The sequence below is a fragment of the Heliconius melpomene genome, chromosome 18 (genome assembly GCF_056956725.1).
Source record: "Heliconius melpomene rosina isolate 202511_hmr_F chromosome 18, ASM5695672v1, whole genome shotgun sequence".
Classification (NCBI taxonomy): Eukaryota; Metazoa; Arthropoda; class Insecta; order Lepidoptera; family Nymphalidae; genus Heliconius; species Heliconius melpomene.
In genome coordinates, this window is record NC_140406.1 from 13,215,238 (window position 1) to 13,235,948 (window position 20,711).

The window sequence follows — 20,711 nt, forward strand, 5'->3', positions numbered from 1 at the left end:
TAAAAATATTTTACGTTATTTTTATGGAATAATGTGCGACAAGTTAAGTATACTCAAATTTTATTTTCCTTTATTCAAGCCCTAACTCCTAAAGAAAAATAAATTACTTATGTAATTTTTTTTATAAATAAAAGAATAAACAGCTATAAAGCTGCTTAACTTGCGAATTGCTGCTAGAATTAATAAGCACTATATAACAATTGTATACCAAAAACAACAAGTCTATGACCAAATGACTATGAAAAAGACGAAACCTTCCAGAAATGGCATCATTATGGAATGTCAAATACGACATAAAAGTTGATAGCTCGTCGTAGCATCGCCCTTGCGACTGAACGCGTCGGATAAATTGGATCAAGGTATATTATATTGCAAGAAATAACATTGTTTACTATAAATATTATTTAGTGTCTACTTAAGTATACTTTATATCACGCGGTGGTCGTAGGTTCAAGTTCGATATACTCTTGTGTAAGCGCACTTCATGGTCTTGATTAAGCAAGTAATGTCAATATAGCTTACGCCTTCCATTTGCGTTTTGTTTTTCCAAGTTAATTTTGTTCAAACGTAAATAAATGAATAAACATACGTTAGAGAGTTTTACTGTTTCCATTCAGTATATTTTGTTTAAAACTTTAACTATATTTCTTACTTATGCATAAAGAATTGAACCGGGAGGCATCTAACTTACGCCTTTGGGAAGTGTAAGACGTTCAATCTCAGTCCGCTCGACGGCCGCAAGCCGAGGTTCGAGTCCCGCAGGCGACGTCCTCACAATCATCGACTTCCTCGCAGGCAGCCACATAGTGTTAGCATTTCTTCAGGGACAGAGTACCCTCTTACCCCCCTTATTTTGTTACCTCAAAAAGTAGTGGTTCAAATTGAACCAATCTACTCCTGTTGCATAGTTCTTTTATAGAAGAAGACTATGTTAAATCTCATTATTCGTTTCGATGTAACCCACTGTAGGTACCACGCGTAATGTCATGTGCTACTCTCATTTTTTTTAAATATATTTGACCATGTGGTTGACACCACAGGTTAAAGCCAGTGGAAACATAATAAACCTCCTTTTCTTACAGAAGTCGGTTAAAAATTAGAATTCAACCCGCAACTATCGCCTCTAAGATCAGACACCGTCCCACTGCGCCATAGTGGCCTCAATACAATTATAATAATCGAATAATATTTTTTTCTAAATAAATAAGTATGTAATTAAAGAGTCCAAACTAAACTAGAGTACCGTCGCGCACTCAGATGACATGCGCAGAATGTTATCAGAGTATGACTTGACCTGAGCATTATCACTACACAGCTTAACGCCGGCGCGGCTACTCGCTTTACTATGAATCTCGAAATTTTTCTTACTATCAATAATAATAATTGTGAAATTTTGTGATTTTTTTTTCGTATAATAATTTAAAAAAAAAGGAAATTTAGTTAAAAATGATATTTAAAAATTCATTGTTGTTTAAGTTAGTGATATGTGTCCTCTCGTGGAATTTCGTTCAGGGTAAGTTCCAAATGAGTTTCGCCAGTTGTATAAACAACGTGTGTATGGATGTTGAATCGAAAGGTGTCCTAGATATGTTAGGTGTATTTAAAATTATACTTAGCTTAGAAGTTATTGAATAAAACTTTGATTTAATTTACTTTTTCGCGAAATTTAGATTTTTGCTCATATTTGTTATCTATGTGTTTCCTTTTTTTCTATATTCATTTTGAATGTTTATTACTATAGCGAATCTAGAGTCCATCATAGTGTTTCTGGAACCAGCTTCTCCGAGTCTAAGCTTAGATTTACTCGATAAAAAAATTGAGTTCTATGACCCAACACGCAACGTCTGTAAACGAGTATAAGGTGGAGAAGAAAATAACATATCAATATTTTCCCAATTACGAAAACCATAAAAAATTATAAAAATAATATAAATCATAAAAAAACCTAAATATTAATATCGTAAAATACATTTTTTTTATCATTTCGGCACTATTGCCGTAATTTTCTTAAATACATAACTGATAATTAATTATTGCAATAATTATGTTTTTACTTTATAAACTATTTCATATTTGACATTAAATAAATTTTTATTATGCATATATATTTTCTACCTAGTGCTAAAACACTCCGTTCCCGACTCTCCATCGAATTCTAAAGGCTTTGAGTGACGGAACTAAAATATTAAATATGTGATTTCCTCTAATGTAATGTTTAATATTTTCTATATCACTTATTAATTCAAAAACAATCAAAGATCGTTTCACATTTGTAAAGTGGTACAAGAACAACATCTTCCATACATAAAATACTAATCAACTTTATATTTTGCAATTTTAGTCAAATACTTACTTAAAATCTATAGTAATATTATAAAAGCGAGTTTGTTTGGTTAAAAGCGGTAATCTCAGGAACTATTAATTTAAATTTTAAGTAAATTAAGTGCATTTATAGAAAATGCGCTATCAGAATTACTTCTGAGATCGTTCTCAAGATGGAGTTCAGCGTGTTATGTTTCATACACAATACTTGATTATTTCCGTTTCGACTCGGCCCAAAGCTACAGGTTTAAGGAACTTTTCTATACATTATGTAATGAGTACTTTTATCTTTTAACTTAAAATACAGTATTGGTGGCTAATTTATTTATTGTAACTTTAGATAAGATAAGAACAAAAGTCAAATACTAACGTCTTGTTTGTGTTTTTCATTCAAGAATTATAATATGATAAAATTGGAAAAAGTACTTAGTTTATTTATTTTATCATTACATTTTTTTGTTAGTTGGTGTTGTGATTTTTTTTAGTGAAATGTTTTTATTTGTTATAAGACACTCCATGTTCCCTCTGTCTATCCTACTGAGTGCGGGTTATATCGTGAAGCTGATTATTATTATTAGTATCAAGTATAGTTATCGCCCGTAACTTCATTTGCATGGACTTTGAGACGTCATATAGAAAATCTATCCCTTTCCATAAAGCCAAAAATAAGCATTGTAAAGCACATACATTTGTAAATTAAAAACAGATTTTACGTCAAAACCTGTAATTGTTTAGGCTAGCAGCTTTAGAAAAGTAATTGTAGCGATTTTATATATAGCGGGTTTTATTTTTTAAAGCTTTAAGGAAAATCTTTTGTGTATCTTAAAAATTAATCTGAGAATTGCCTTAGCAAGTTAAAGTTCTTATACCTACATTCTCGTTTTATCCTTTGAATAATTCCTTTTACATTTTTACTACTTTAATAATTTACTTTATAGAAGTATTTACGCTTAGTACCTTTAGCAGAGAGGGTCATCAGTTCAAATCCAAAATTAAGGATTATTCACATGTAAAAACCAAAAAAATGCACTAAGGTATATCATGTTGGGGTAGTTAACAAATATTTTATTTCTATAGCAATATTGCATTCTACGTAATAGCTTACATACATATACTCTTTCTGATCCGTAGAATTCGGTAAGTATTATAATAAATGATAAAAAAGTTCAATAAAAGTACTAGAAGGTTTCTTAGAACTCATAGTTTGTTTAAGAATGAATCCATACTAAGAGCATCATATATTAAATTTCAAGCAAGATTATAGATTAGGCACATCGTGGTCTGCGCCCAGGCGGCCCAGGTACATATCGAGTTACGTTGATGAAATATTTATAGGAGAAGATCGCAAGAACTCTTATTGTTTAATGTTATATTAGATTTTTTTATTTATTTTGTTTTAACACTTTATTACACCATAATTGAACTTAAATTGAATTTACAAATATTAATTAGCTTTTATTTATAAATTTATACTTCCTATCCCTACTATCCAATGATAAAGGCAAAAGTATTATCAAAATGGGACTACTCAGTAAAAAAACGTTGAGTTCTCTTAAGTACAAAAAATAAATATAAACACCGATTTTCTTGGTCAGTTAAAAATAAGATAAAAATTACTTTTAAAATACCGGAGTTTTCAATGTTTGCACAACATTTGTTGAATCGACACTAAGGAGAAAGAAATAGGTCGCTCCCACTAAGTGATTGCTTTGAAATATTAGGTGTATTTTCACATCAAATGTAGACTTTTTGTTTAAAATTGTATTATTAAATCGTATTATTAATTAAAATTGTATTATTAAATAGAAATATAGAAATAGTTTTATTAAAGAGTTTGGCATCCATTATTTGGGTGTTGGATATAGGAGCTTTAAGGAGCTTTTACATCGTTAACTGCCGCCACTCAACACGTATGTGTTGAAAATTCGGAGTATAGTGTCTTGTCTTGGCTCTGCCCTCACTGCTACATGTACGTTGAGTGGTGGAATTGAACGCTGCGATTTGTCTTGTTGCCAGAGTAAACAAAAAAATGAAAAATAATTCATTCACCCAATTAAGATCGAACCCACAACCGTCGCGCTTACGTCACGACGCGTTATGACGAAGATTTTTCCAAATTCGATCACTTTCCACGGAAAAACCAATAAACAAATAAATAGCTGCTTTAGCCTATTGATCTTTGTAATTCAAAACAAATCATAGTACAAAGATGAACTTTGTTGACATTACATTAGATTAGTAAATATATATCTATTAATATACTTACAATTTCAAGTAAAGATAAATCAGCTTCACGTTGCGGCTCGCACGCATCAGACTAGGCAGAGGAAACCTAGTGTTAAAACACTTCGTTTCTTATTTTTCACCAAATTCTGAAGACAGTGCTTGTTGAGTGGTGAATATCAATGCCGCGTTTAGCCTTGACACCAGAAAGAAAAAATGAAAATATAATTTCCTCGAGTGGGAGAGGGGATCGAACCCATAACTGCAGACTTTAAGCGGCAAATGAATCATATGTCCATATTTTATATGTACCTATTAATAACAGTTAACCTAAACACTCGTTTGTTTATACTCTAGTAGCGTATCGGGAATCCCTTCATGTTGTCATACTAAAACCAAGATGGTGTTCCACGTGATAATCATATATTATCATTCTGTTTCCTGATTATCATCATTAAATATGGTCGATCAGAAATGTTCTATATGTAGAATATTCGATTTGTCTTCTTTCATAACATGGAACGAATATTAATTAAATGAATGAAAAAGAAACAATGAATATCTACGCTGTCATGGGGACTATAGAAATGTAGTCTTACAGTATACTTATTGTACGTGATGGTTACAACCATTACAACAAAACAAACCATAATATATAAGAAAAAATAAAAAAAAAATCTTACAATATGGATTCCCATTCACGGGATGGATATTAGTATATGTTTCCATATACTAATATCCATCCCGTGATATTTGCTGCTATATATTGGAGTAGATTTGCCTACCCCGGTACATGTAGGTACATGGGCGTAAGAATAGGCAGGGTCGAGTGGGCTGTGCCCACCCCAGTGTAGTCTTGTGCCCATCCAAGAAATACTAGATCTTTTATTACTATACTAGATTATTATTTCCTAGATTTATTTATAGTTGTTACTGTAGGATATATTGTAGGCGTATATCCTGATTATCTTGACACTGCATCGGCGTACAACAGGTCAGAGATTATCTGCATATTGTATACGAAATGACCAATTGATAAGCTAAGCTTTGAGTACTTAATTTAAAGATAATTACTTTTTATTTAGTTCAGTTTTTTACATTTTTTCACCTTGAACTTGAACTCATTTGAGTCGGAATCTATACTTTCTCATCGTTTTATTTTAATTAAAAATAATTATGTTATAAAACTTACGTTAAATATTTTACATAATAGGAATGTTATATTAATATTCTTTGGATGTTTAAATACTAAGAGTTTAAATGAAATCATGAATGGGTCATAATCAGAAAAGTGGACATTTTCGAATTCGTAACGTAACTGATAAGTAACAATACTGATAATGTTTGTTACGAAAATGATGTCATAAGGCATTATACACAACAAAATAAGGATATTATATGAATAAAATATTGTTTTTTTTATTTAATGAGACACAGATTAAAATTTTAAAGATTCAATCGTTGAATTAACAGATTATAAATGTAAGAAGAAAACATAACAAACTGACAATATGAACAATATAATAATGCTAGTTAGTAACGTAATAAACTTATATTTCTAGTTAGAGATCACAAAGTTAATGATAAAATTAAATCCACTTTAAAATATATCAAAATTTGAGTCGTTATCACTGGAATTAAGTTTAATTCTTTGTAAGTGTTTATTCCGCATATCTTCATATTTAATAGGATTGGTCTTTTTAAGACGTTCTCTATATCTTTTATGTATTTCAGCACTTGACATAGGAGCCATGACGCTTACTGAAAATACAAAAATATTTATCAAAAAATAATAATCACAAAATCACAACAAATTTCAGGCAGAATAAAAAATATTTTTAACTAAATCGGTGATGAGATTAGCGTGCACAAACACAGACAAACAAGCAAACAAGCAAAAAACTTAAAAATCATTATTTTTGGTTACTTTATTTTATGAAAAGTCACTAATAGTTTTTTTCATATGCCAGCATTTTTTTTTTCTTATATACATATCTTCCATATACAAGCACTGGTTCGATACAATTTTATTATAAACATATATAAGAAAACATTGGTACCGTAATTGTGAACTAGGCTTCATATTTTCTCAATTTCGTTACGTAACGAAATATAACGAAATTGAGAATGAAATCTGAGAAATTCTAACCCTTTTAAATATTTGCTCATAAGCCACGTGTTGCATCTGCAAGCACTGAAGTTCTTTTTTGAGATTTTGTAAAAAGAAGCAAATAACATAAACAAGAAAACGAAATTATAGAATACTTACCAAAATAAAAGCCGTTTATAACCCTGAGATGTAATTTCACGCATTCCCTCTAAAACATTTGAACCCCTCAACTGCTGCGAGTACATTACTGGTTGTAGCTACGACAGCATTGACTTTTAGAATTATGGTGCCACAACAAAAAACAGTATTAAACACCATCCAAAATAATTGCGTTCATAATTTAATTGTACGTTACTAGCCCTGAGTAACAAAAAGACAATATTTTGGGACAAATTTACTTAACTAATATATATTGTTTATTAAATAATGTATCAATAAAAGTAGTTCTATTTAATATTATGCATAAAGTAAAGTAATATAAACATATCTGAAATCAAATAAAACCATAAACATTCGTAACAAATCAATTCTTAAAAAGTAAAGTGGTGAATGGGACACGAAAAATTGTATGGAAGCATTTTGAAAGGTTTTTTGCAACTAACAACAAATACTATTATTTGCCATAATACATTTAAAATATTACAAAAATCTTTAAGTTAATAGATAAATTTATCGTAAATGGCAAAATATTTAAATTATCTTTAAAATTGTATTTTTAAAACGCATTCAAAGTAGCGGGACAAGAAAAGACACAAAAAGGACACTTTTTCTGATTATGACCCGAATAGTATTTTTAACCTTTTTTAAAGTGTTATTTGGAAAACGTAAACAAAAATGAACGTAGCGGGATTTGAATCCTTGTCTATTGAACACCGTCTGTCTATATATCACAAATAGTAATTGGTTTATTACATAACTTATTCTTTATTCTCTTAGTTTAAAATCCAAAATTATAGAAACTTTAATTTTGTTTACTTTGATTATAAATCAGGTTGAAATTTTATATAAAAGAAATAAAACAAATGCATCTGAAATATGTCATTGCAATTTTCAGTAAACCTTGGAAACAAGTCCTCGTTTAGCGTTTATCTCAAGCTCATTTAGAGCTCATTACAGTATATTGGATAATGACCCTTCATCTCGACAGCGCGAGCACTCTTTAGCTAGAAGATTATCTAGACACCCACTATTACCTACGTATACAGGCGCTTTGTTAGTTAAGACATAACCCAAACCACTACTTTTACAATAACTTTTTCATTTTCTTTTACGTAACTTCATTATCTCATTCCATCCATCAGCCTTTTAAGGTCCACTGCTGGACATAGGCCTCCCCCAATGCTCGCCACTCCGTCCGGTCCTGCGCCCTTTGAATCCAGCGAGTTCCCGCTGTCTTCTTAAGGTCGTCGGTCCACCTGGTTAGAGGGCGGCCTGTACTCCTTTTGCCGAGACGTGGTCGCCATTCGAGGACCTTTCTTCTCCATTATCTCATTACTTTACAATAATCGCTTATGACTTACTACTGTCCTGCTATTTCTACACCTGTATAATTAGTATTAAAAACTTGGTATTGGTATTAAAAACAGTTTTTATTAGATGGTTTTTTTTTTTTAATTAACAGGGTCCCCAAAATAATAATTAGCCCAGGACTCCGCCACGGTCCGCCTCTGCAGGAAGACGCTTATTTTAAACAAACATTTCTTCGACTACGCTTAGAATCAACTCACTCAATAAAATTAAAAATTGAAATTTTTTATGCCCATATAAATTCTAAAACATCATTCATGTCATTAAAAACTACTGAATCTAAGTAAATTACAGTTATATAAGTGCAATGGCTGGCAACGGCTGTTCGCCAAGAGCTGAAGTTCGTGCTCAGTGGCGTACCATTGGAGAGGCCTTTGTCTATCTATGGATGAGGACAGGCTGATGATGATGAAGTGCATAATGCTATTTTATGCATTTAAACAAAATATTTTTTTACAGGACTCACTTCAGAAGAAGAATTAGAAATTACAGAGTCTTGCTGTAATCATGGAGAAACAATGGCAATAACATTATCTAATGAAGAATGCGGGGAAATTGAACCGCCAAGTAATATAGAACCAGACCAAAATGCAACCTGTATTGCAGCTCTTCAAAGTTGCTGTAAAGAACAAGTAAAGTCAGTATTATATTTTTTAATTTTCTGGGAAATAAATTGTTTTCGAATTTAAAGCATGACGTCGAGTTTCGTAGCATAACTCGTTAGCAAAGCATCCCAAAGCAGAAAACAGAGTGTCTTGAAACTAGGCTCACTTTACCTACCCTGCGTCGCGAGAAATGCAGGGTAGGCAGAGTAAGCCCTGCACTGCTGTAATCATATCTTTTGCATGAAAACTGACAAGAATGTATCAAATGGCCATTGGGACAAAAAATCTGACCCTAAATTGCGTTTTACCCATATATTTTCTTTTTTGTACTAATAATAGCTAGGAAAAAAGTTAAATAAACACATTTTATATTAAGCTAAACGATAACTTTCTAAAGTTGGTCTGTAGAGCAAAGTATAATGTATTTAATTAAGTAAATAAATGGTATTTGTTTTGTAGGCTAAAAGACGAATGTACTGCTGGCATAAAGATGTCGGAATCGAAGCAATGTTTGTCCCCAAAAACCGACATAGGAAAGGTTAGTAGAATTTATTTATTATAATATTTTTTATATAAAACCTACTGGCTGAAATTTGGCATTCAAGTTCCTTGAGAAGTGTAGTAGAGCACTAAGAGAAGATTTTCCAAAATTTCTAAAGGAAGGGAAATTTCTGTTGACATGTAAAATAAGTAGCTATATATTTTTTTAATTGTGTCAATGTTATATGAACTTAAAGTCATGCTGTGACGAGTGCTCGTTTGGGAGTATGACTGGAGAGGTTCAGGGGAAGTCTGGTTGCGGATCTCTTTCGGACGATTTCTTCAGCCCCACAAGTGCTTTAAGGAAAAAAGCATACTACGAATGCTGTATGGTAAGTTATCAAATTAAAAATATCTAGATACTAATATTATGAAGGTGAAGAGTGTGTTTGGTTGTACGTGTCAACGTTTTTATAGTCCATTTATCGGAGAGACTATGGGCTTTATTAAATCACGGTCTGATGTAATCCACTGTACCTGCGCTGCGGTGACACTTACCTCGGGCACTTAGATTGTGACATGTGTCATACACAATTTCAAGTTATTTTAATTTGAAGCAGTGATTAAAACATTTTCACGTGGAGGAATATGTATGTCTCACATATATATGAACATAAAAATAATGTGTTCATCAAAAACGTGTTTTTTAAATTCTTTTTAAGGATGCCGCAGAGAAGTTGGAAACGACAACCGAGAAAAAAGAGGAAACAACTACTACCAGCAAACCGAAAGAAAAATGTAAGGTGAACTCTTGTGCGCATATTTGTTCCGATGATGATGGCCAGGTGCGATGTCAATGTCGGGATGGGTATAGGCTTCAACCTGATAAAAAAACTTGTAAAGGTATCCCAAAATTTCGCAATGATTGTATGTGTCCCAATAATTTTTCATGTAAAATCATGGTAAGTAGGATACTAACAATCGGTGATGGGACAAAAGACTTTTGTTTGGGTATATGTTATAATTGTATGCTAGATATATGTAATTTTTTAGGTTTTCACAGATATTAGATATATTTAAGAAAAAAATTTATAGAGCGAGATTGCGATCCTGCAGTCAAACTCACAAAGAGTTTTGCAGGACACTGTTTAGCTTTTTTATGTATTTTTAAATGGTACTAATAAAATAATACTAAAAAATAATGGTAAAAAATGTTGGAAATTTTGGATTTTCAAAAAAATATTTTATTTTATTTATTATTAACAATTTTGTGTTTTAAATTTTAACGTAAAAAGTGTAATTATCCAGTGTAGAAGTTATAAATACAATATATGTTTTTATAGATATAAACGAGTGTGGGGAAGCCATTGACGACCTCTGCACTGCCAAAGATACAGTGTGCCACAATACAGAAGGTTCATTTAAATGTGTCCCATTGAAAAAACGAGATGTTGGTCTAAGTTGTCCTGCAGGATTTAAACGAAATGTTGTCAATCAAGTATGCGATGGTAAGTTTAAATCCATACTAGCTTCTCTAATAATTTGTAATAAAAAATTTATAATATTTTTCTGATAGCAAGCTCTATAGTCATGGACAATCTGTCACTCAGTACGTAGAGTACTAGACGTTTCGAATTTAGGCGGAAAAAATGTAAGACTTTTAATGTTGTGAAATATATATTTTAGATATCAATGAGTGCCGTCTTCCAAGTCCTCCGTGTCCAAAATATTTATGTGAAAATACAATCGGCGGTTACAAATGCGGTGGTAAACCTGGCAAGCCATTTACTGAAGGTGGACCTGAAGTAACGTCTGAGTCTACCAGTACGACTATGAAAAATGATATATGTCCTCCGGGCTTCAGAGCTGGACCAGATGATGAATGTTTAGGTAAAAAATATGTTACCACTATTACATTTAATTAATAATTTCTTTGGATATTGACTTCCAGTTATTATCTTATCGTCCATTTTCTTGAAATAAAGTAAAAAATAATAATATTCTTTTAAATAGATATTGACGAGTGCGAAGAAAGGCTAGACGATTGCCAAAGACTCTCCCAGCACTGTATAAACTCTCATGGTAGTTACTTCTGTCAGGACCACGTATCCAAGCGATGTGCTCCCGGGTTCAAAGTGAATGTAAATACTGGTGTTTGTGAAGGTATGCTCTTTATATCTCATATATACAACTATTAAGAATATTGGTAATAGTCTCTTAGCTCCTATCTCTCTTAGCAATGTCTATTCCTGAAGTTAGACTGGATGTCGTGATGAAGGACATGAGAGGCAATGGAATAAACACCGAGGATGGTGGAGGATGGGAGGAGGAAGGATAAATATAATATGTTATTCTTCATCATCATCATTATATTTCATCATCATCATCAATCATTATATTTTATTACTTTTTAGAAAACGAAAAAGTATTTTTGTTCCCTAAGTTAAACAGCAATAACATTTTAAAAATGATAAAATTCATTATGTTTTTTTTAAATTATTTTTTCGAGTTATTTTGATTTTAATTGCAGCGTACTTAAATTTTTGTCATCATTATTTTCCATAATGATTATTCAAGGCAAAGACCATTATCTATTTTGTCTCTGTTTTATAAAAAAAATGATTTTAAAATTATTTCTTCGGTTTCAGTTCACGCTGTATTCTGCTTAAGGAGATGGGACTTAGTGTTATCACACTCTCTTTATTACTTTTCGATCAATTTTCAATACATTGTGTGTTGAATGGAGAAACTCATCGCCGCGCTTTGTGTTCTTCCTCACCAGAGCGAGGCATTGTAATTATCGTTCCCTGAGTGGAAATGGAACCTACAATCGTCGCATTTACCGCGCTTACAGTCAGATATTTTGCAGCACCGACAAGACATTATTTAATAATTGGTTCTTGATTTATAATAAATTTTGCTATATATTTTTTACTATTTCCAGATATAGACGAATGTGAGGAAAGTACAGAAGTTTGCAAACGTAGTGAAGTGTGCGTAAATCTTCCCGGGGCTTATAATTGCAAATCGAAAATTAGTACTTTACCAAAGTAAGTATTTATGTAAACATAAATAAATATTTTAGAAAATCTATATGTTCATATTTTTATGCGTCTTTTAAATATTCTTCAATCTTTGGTTTTAATATCTGTGTGTATTTTTGTTACACTTTTTGTCTTTCTTTTTCATCTCCCTATGTGCTATGAGCCCCTTGTTTAAATTTTAAATATTGATTATTAAAAAATTTTCAGTTACCCGTGTTTTACATAAAATATACTTAAATACTTAGTAATATTTCATAGTCTGAAATAAAGAGTATGAAAATAAGTCAAATACAACTTAGCTGTAGTTAATTATGAAAACGGTATTAACAGTTCAATTTTTTTTATCTTAATATTGCTCTAATACTGTTTATTAGATTGGCAACTAAAACATGTCAAGAAGGAACCAGAATACGTCCTGGAGGAACAATATGTGAAGGTATTGTTTATATTTATCATTAACTATTGCCTGCAGCTTCGCCAGTTTGCTTAAGTGAAAATTACTAAGATTTACACTTTAGAAATTTCTCTACACAGTGATTGTATTGGAGCTCTATGATGTATCCCGCAAATAGCAGGGTACGCAGAAGGGAATAGAAACCTAGTGTTAAGACACTCCATTCCCGTTAGAATTCTTCTGAATTCTTGAGGTATTTCGTGTGAAGTGGCGAAACTTGGGCTGTGCTTTGCCTGAGAGAAGTGCATTCAAACTTTTGTTTAGCTTCAATTATATTAAAAGCCTTTTTATTATAAGCCAGCCGCTGGGTTCCGCAAAAATTTTCACGGAGCTTGGGGAATCTCCTTAAAAGTAGATTCTGCAAACAATATAAAGAACTTAATTCGTTATTTTTAATTGTTGCAGATATTGACGAATGCCGAGAAGGTAGCCATCTCTGTGATCACTTTCAAAATTGTATTAACACTTTTGGAGGTCATGAATGTCGTTGCAAAAAAGGATTTGAATTGGACTCCACGACTGGTTCTTGCTCAGGTAAGCGTTATCAATTCAAATAAATTTTTGAGGTAACCTATTTTTTTGTGATGGTTGTTGCAGAGTAAGTAGAAAAGTAAACAATAATGCTAGCCCTTATGATTTTTTTTAGAAATTCTACCCAAATACCGATAGTTTTAGACTTGATGACTTGCAAAAAATTCTAGACTGATGGTGGCTTGCTTAAAAAAGCATATATATAAAATAAATAATAATTAAACATAATAATAAATAAATATATATAAAAGTTTCGTGAAGCTGTATTTTATTTGTATTTTCCAGATATTGATGAATGTGCGTTGAAATTGGATAATTGTGTAAGTGGACTAAAGTGCCTTAACGTTCTTGGATCTTTTATTTGTACTACAAATGCTATTTCTAGTACAACCACCACTATGCCACCATTACCTGCTTATGAATATGAATATTACGATTCCGAGTAAGTTTTCACTCGTCTTTATTATTTTTTTTTTCACGTTGCACCGCACATAAAGCTGAACACTGTGTTTACAGTCATAATCAGAGAAATATATATTCATAAGTTTAAATTATTGAAATATATCACCATTTGAACTCTGTATTTGTTGTTAAAAAATGTAAAAAATGAAAACGGACATTCAATACATTACAATTTTATACTCTGACAAGTTATTTATAATGATATTATCTAGATGTTATAAGTTCCTATATTCAAGTAAACTTTTTCTAAATAGGGAATATAATGAAACGGAAACAGAAAATCCTCCCTCTATTCCGCCTACTCCTCCTTCATCAACAACATCCACAACAACGACACCAAAACCAACAACATCATCAACAACAACGCCCATACCAACAACAACATCAACAACAACACCCAAACCAACAACAACATCAACAACAACACCCAAACCAACAACTACTAGTTCAACCACAACCACAATACCTCCAACCACCACCTCAACTACCACTAAGCCAACAATTCCCAGAAGATATCCATATTATCCAAGAGCTAACCACCGACCTCGGACCACGTCTACAACAGCTGCTCCAAGAAGACCATTCAATTATCCAAATTATCCAAGAAGACACGAATTTCCACTTACTCCAACGGAAGTTACGATAACTGATCCCAGAGATCCATTTGTAGTTACAGCAGAAAAACAACCTGATGGTGGTTATGGAGTTAATACAAGTACCATACCAAAGGATACATGGAGTGTTTTAAGTGAAAAAGATAAACCTGAAAGTGAATTTAATCCTAATGATCTTCATTGTTTAGATGGATACGAGAGGAATGATCGTGGTGAATGTGTTGGTAATATATATTCTTTTATATATTTTTTTTTCATTTGTATTTTACATAGGAAAAGAGATTTTTGATATGGTATAACTTATTTGCAGTAGTTACATAACTTTGCATATAATTGAGTACACACTTAAAGTTTTAATGTAGACTATACTTACTATAAAGTGAAGTTGACTAGAGAATAACGTCTTACATCACATACGTAAAGAGAAATTAGTGTCAAGATTCTCAGTCGTCCGCTGTCCGTCAGAATTCAAGACGTTATGTGCTGAGCATCGGATCTCCGCGCCGCATTTCGTCTTAACATAACAGAGAAATAAAAATAATTCATTCCTCCGAATGGGGATGGAACTTATATATCCAGACGGTGTCTCACTGCCCTAAGATGTTATGTCTCTTTTTTCTGATGTGATGTCTCTTTTTTAGATATAAATGAATGCAGAATAAGCACCAATGTCTGTGAATCCTCAGAAGTATGTATAAATAGACCGGGTAACTTCGAATGTAGTTGCAAATCGGGTTATGTTAGAAATGAATCTGGTAAATGTGTAGCTCCGACGCCACCCACCACTCGCAGGACCACTACCACTACTGAAAGAACTACACCAAGATTCGTTGAAGTTACTACAGTTGGTAAGAAATTTGTAAATATTTGTTTAGCTTAAGACACTTCCTTCTCCATTTTCCACTTGAATTCGTGATACTATGTATTGAGCAGTAGAATTCAATACCGCATTCTATTTTATTAGAACGGAGGAATAAAAAATAGAATTTCATCTCTCCGTCATCATCACATTTCCTTGTGCGAGAGTTGAATTACTACGCCATGAGTGCTTTATATATGTCTACTAGCGGCCCGCTCGCGGTTTCTCCCGCGTGAACTATGTTATTATTAATTTCTGTCTCCATGACTATGTTCTAGTGACGTCTATGCAAAATTTGAGACTCCTAGCATTTATAATAACGAAGTTTCATACAAACTTTCGACCCCAAAAACAACCCCTTAGAAATCGAATATTGCAAATTCCCGTCTTAGCGAGCACCTACGTCCTATAAGTAACTCCTATGCAAAATTTGAGATTCCTAGCACTTGTAGTTTCTGAGATTTCGTGATGAGTGAGTGACCTTTCGATTTTATATATATAGATATAAACATATAGAATTTTGTAATATATTATTTAATAAAAAAAAATCCTTAAAAATGATCGCCAAAAAATATATATACCTATTAGAAGTCTTATTTATTTGAGCTACTCTTTCAGTGGCCTAACCCCTTAACTTGTTAGCTGTGACTTTACAAGTTAAATGTTAAATTTAATTATTTGAAATATTTCAAAGTTCAAATGTTGGAGTCGTGTTATTCTTCTACGTTATTAATTCGATTTTGGAAACAATCCTATAATAAGATGTATTTTTAAAATTATGTTAATATTTTCTTAGCATCCACAACACCTAAGTGGTCGTGGTCACCATATGGCAGTCGGTATAATCCTCCAAAAAATTGTGAACTGGGATTCATTTATAGTCCTGGACAAAGAAAATGTGTTGGTAAGTTTTATTTTATTGAAATAATGTACAATAATTCAAATTAATTTATAATACAAGATTAAAATGTAATTATTAATTTTAACGTACCTTTTATGCGTAAATACATTTTTTTAAACTGTTATGTAAGCGTGTTAAAATATTAGGTCCTTATAAATAAAAGATAAATAAAAGCTTTAAAAATAATATTATAAGATTAAATTAAATTTAATTTCATTAATTTTAAAGATATTAATGAATGTGCAACGAGAAAAGCAAGTTGTGCACCAGAGGAGGACTGCGTTAACACGGAAGGTGGTTACAATTGCATTTGTGGAGCCCGCTGCAGAGCTAGCTCCGCGACACCTACATACAGTAAGAGAAATCCTCCATGACTTTTAAAACAATGATACCTTTGCTTTATTAAGTTATTTTTAGCTCTATAGTATATTCTACATATACCCAGAAGGGTAGGCAGGAAGAAACAGGTGTTAAAAGACTTCATTCTCCACGGACCGCCTAATTTGAGTAACGGAACCTCTCGTTGTGGCAGAAAAAACGCGAAGTTGTCGCGTTATGTCTGCCACAGCGAGGAGAATGTAAATATTTTATATAAGTAGGGTAGAAGTGAATCTAGTGTGGATCGCACAGACCACTAACATCTCCAGTCAGACACTGTCCCACTGCACTCTTTTTCGTTTCCATATACTATAAGAAAATGTATTAAATTCTGCATCCTGCAAAGGTTGCAAAACATGCACTTTCAGCTCCATAATAATATATTGTATCAGCAATTTTATAAAATGTAATTCAAAATACGATTATTTAAAGCATTATTGCTGACAATCTAAGTTTATTTACACCTAATACATTATTTCAGCATATCATGAAACTCCACCAGCCTACACTCCGGACTCCACGGTGATAACAGTAGGAGCCCAATATGGTCAGAGAAGCACTCGCTACTTGAGACCAACGACCACCAGGTTACATGACACCGGTGCTGTCGTCACTACTTGCCCATGGGGATACAAACTCACTACTGATAGAATTTGTTTAGGTAATTTGTTTATCTATACTAATATTATAAAGCGAAACATCTTACATTATCTTATTGAAAAGATGAAATCTTACCAAAAAGATCAAATATAAAATCTTCAGATATCGATGAATGCGCGCGGAATGTCTCCGAATGTGGACCGCAGCAGCGTTGTGAGAATTTCTATGGTGGTTACTCGTGTCAGTGCCCGCCCGGACACAGGAACATTGGCAAACTCTGTGAAGACATTGATGAGTGCAGTTATGGGAATGTAAGTTTTCTACCTTTTTTTTAGGCTCACGCTGCATATCCAGAACATATAGCAAGGTTGACAGAAGAAATATTCTGTTCCTCACTTTTCGTCCGTTTGGAGAACATCTCCTTAACGTCTGCTACAGTAATAACAGACCGTGCAAGCTTGAGTCTCGGATCCTAATTAAATGAATTGAATTTTGTACATTTATTAAATCTACAAAATCTTTCGTAGATTTAATATAATGTTTTTGAATTTTTGATACAAATCTCTCAAGAACCCTTTGTTTTCCAGACTTGCTCTTACAACGCACGATGTGTGAACACAGTAGGATCCTACAGATGCGAGTGTTCAGAAGGTTTCCAAAATGCGCCGTCAAATGACAAAGTGTGTGTGGACGTCGATGAGTGTTCCGACACTCCGTCTCTTTGTGAACATGGATGTGCCAACGCGTGGGGTGGATACAGATGCTATTGTAATAGAGGATATAGGTTACATAATGATAATAGGTGAATTTTAGCATTATTTAAATCTTTTTACATGAAAAGTGGGATGTTTAGGAGTGTAGCATAGCATGTAGAATAAAATAAAATGAAAATCCACGCCCCCGTATCAAAATTTTGTTATTTTTACAAGTACAATAAAAATAAGTAAAAATTAATTAAGTATAAATTATTTAAATAAAACTAAATTAATTGCTACTTGCTATCTCTCAACATTTTTATTTTTTTCTACCAGGCCGATGTCCTTCAATGTTATTTATACGTATTTTACAGAACATGCGTGGACATAGATGAATGTGAAGAGTGGGCGCGGGCTCGGTCTCGTGGTCGTCTCTGCGCCGGGACTTGTGTTAATGTACCTGGCTCTTATAGGTGCGCGTGTCCGACAGGATACCGGTTAAGTGAGGACAAACGAACATGCATAGGTAACGCATTGATGTTATTAGATGTAATCTTATATTTAACAATAACATTTAATTTAGTAGAGTTCCGTCACTCAACACGTAATGCTTCCAGAAATCGGCGGAAAATGGGGAGTATTTTAACACTCAAGTTCCCTCTGACTATTCTGCCGTGCGTAGGATAAAGAGATGAAACTAAAAAAAAGAATTACTTTGTAATATGTATAACTCACATATTTCTATTATATCAGATATCGATGAATGTGAATCCGGCGAGGCGCGCTGTGGTCGTGGTCAAGGTGAGGTGTGTCAGAACACGCGCGGCAGCTACCACTGTCACCACATTAATTGTCCTTCCGGATACCATCTTGAAGGAAAACAGTAAATATATATATTTTTATATATTATTAAGTAAAATATTTAAGTCGAGTCAAGTAAATGTCATAAGAAAATTTCATAAAAATTGTTATTTATTTCTTTAATTTGGACATTTGTTTTATAAATTACCTGACAATGAAAAAAGATATCACTAAATTTTATCTTCTTTCTCATAAACAACAGAAATTACATGTATCTATTTTTTTACTGTGAATTTTGAGCCTTATCCTAATGTACCTATAGTTTCCATGTTTTTTGGTATAACTTCCTTGGGGAAAGCCTATGGTTCAGGAATATGACATTATTGGCACATATTATAAAAAAAATCATTATCTATAATGATATTTGACCAGTTTATTTTTAACCGACTTCTGTAAGAAAAGGAGGTTATCAATACGACTGTATGTTTTTTTTTTTACAGTAAATGTACAAGGACTGAGCGTATGTGTCCAAACTCTGACTGGACGTGTCTGCATCAGCCGAGCACATACAGCTATAACTTTATAACATTTGTGGCTAATTTGTTTTTACCGATGGGCAGTGTGAGTATAATAATATTTTTTGCGCAAGGTAGCCAAAGGTAACAAGGACACCTAGTGTTAAGACAGTGTGTTCCCATTAAGACATTCCGTTCCCAACTTTCCCCCGAGTGGAGTAATGTGGAGTTTAATTGAGTGGCGGAACTCAATACCGCGCTTTGTCTCATTAACAGAAAGATATTTTTTTCTCTATATTTTTTTTCTTTACATATTCTTTTAAAAAAGTAAATGTTATATTTACAGGTCGACTTATTCTCAATGCAAGGCCCGGCTTGGGTAGAGTCGGTGGTACACTTCGAAATGCGTCTTATTGATGTAAAAGCATCACCTGGTGTGATGCCAGCTGACATCAGTTGTTTCGGGTAATTTGTTTTTTTTATAATCCTTTATTGCTGCTTTGGTCATACAGAGAATCAATAAATAAGAGAGAAAAGAACTATCTCTGATTATATATTAGTTTATAGTAGAACGTATTATATAAATATTTTGAAGATATGAGATATCGTTCATAAAAACTAAACACTTTTCAATTAGGTAAGTGGGTAAGTTGAAAACGTAATAAAATGTAATTCGAATTTAAAATATATATATTTTTATCTATATTAAATAAAAGTATTTCTTTCTTTCAGGATGCGACCAACAAACAACGTATGTGTAATTTTCTTACAATGCTCGCTCGAAGGACCACAAGTCGTGGAATTAGAACTTACTATGTCTCTATACCAGAGGGCGCAGTTCGCCGGCAGCGCGGTCGCTAGACTCATTGTTATAGTATCAGAATATGAATTTTAATATATCGTAGCTTGTAATAGAATAAGTTGTAGAGCTATTTTTTATGGAAATTGTGAAATCTGCTTTTACGTTTTATATTGTGAAAAATAATAAAATTGCAAAAATGCTTTTACTACCTTTCTATATAAAACTTAAAGATCGCCAATTTTTTATTAAAATTTTTAAAAATTAATTTACATATTGTTTTATATAAAATGTGTTACTAGCATATTTCATTTACTCTAAGTACAATGATGTATCTGTTAAGTTTTGTTTGTTCAATAGTTTTATTTTAATATAAGTACATTTAAATTGATGAAGGTCGTTTCATCAAGTCATTGTAAAGTAGTAACTATAAACTAGTTTTTTTTACGAATTCAATTTTTAGCACTGCAAGTTTTAATGTGATCAAAGAGAAAATGTAAAAATTACATTAATTCGAATGATTTAGTGGATTTTTAAATTTTTTTTAAAGTTACTTAATATTTATTTAAAAAAAAACTTTTATACTTAATGATTGTTATATAATATTTATTATGTTTAAATAAATTTTTAATAATACCGTTGTTTAGTTTTTTTTATTTAAAATAGAACGGATATTAATCATAATTTAATTTTTTGTTTTTTATCGTAAAATTCAATACACTAAGCTTCAGTAAAAAAATGTCATCACCTTATTACATCATTTTATCTGCATATATCTTGCGCTTGCGCAG

The 20,711-nt window shown here is 32.3% G+C and overlaps 1 protein-coding gene across 3 annotated transcripts; it reads left to right on the plus strand.

Moving 5' to 3' along the window:
- The first annotated feature begins 1,308 nt into the window (after nt 1-1,308).
- Nucleotides 1,309-20,556, plus strand: LOC146529637 (uncharacterized). Of its 3 annotated transcripts, XM_085201374.1 has the most exons (25): nt 1,309-1,513; nt 8,642-8,819; nt 9,247-9,325; nt 9,525-9,659; nt 9,990-10,170; nt 10,611-10,775; nt 10,954-11,157; nt 11,281-11,430; nt 12,212-12,317; nt 12,686-12,747; nt 13,171-13,299; nt 13,582-13,738; nt 14,013-14,124; nt 14,155-14,596; nt 15,014-15,220; nt 16,028-16,135; nt 16,361-16,486; nt 16,992-17,171; nt 17,273-17,421; nt 17,698-17,912; nt 18,180-18,331; nt 18,559-18,688; nt 19,107-19,227; nt 19,468-19,586; nt 19,854-20,556. In XM_085201374.1, exons 1-25 carry the CDS (start codon nt 1,447-1,449, stop codon nt 20,014-20,016), a joined length of 3,837 nt encoding a protein of 1,278 aa, XP_085057500.1. In that variant the 5' UTR covers nt 1,309-1,446; the 3' UTR covers nt 20,017-20,556. The 3 variants fall into 3 exon arrangements, with proteins under 3 accessions (XP_085057500.1, XP_085057499.1, XP_085057501.1); XM_085201373.1 differs by having other exon boundaries at nt 14,013-14,596; XM_085201375.1 differs by having other exon boundaries at nt 9,990-10,065; nt 14,013-14,596.
- Nucleotides 20,557-20,711: the final 155 nt, after the last annotated feature.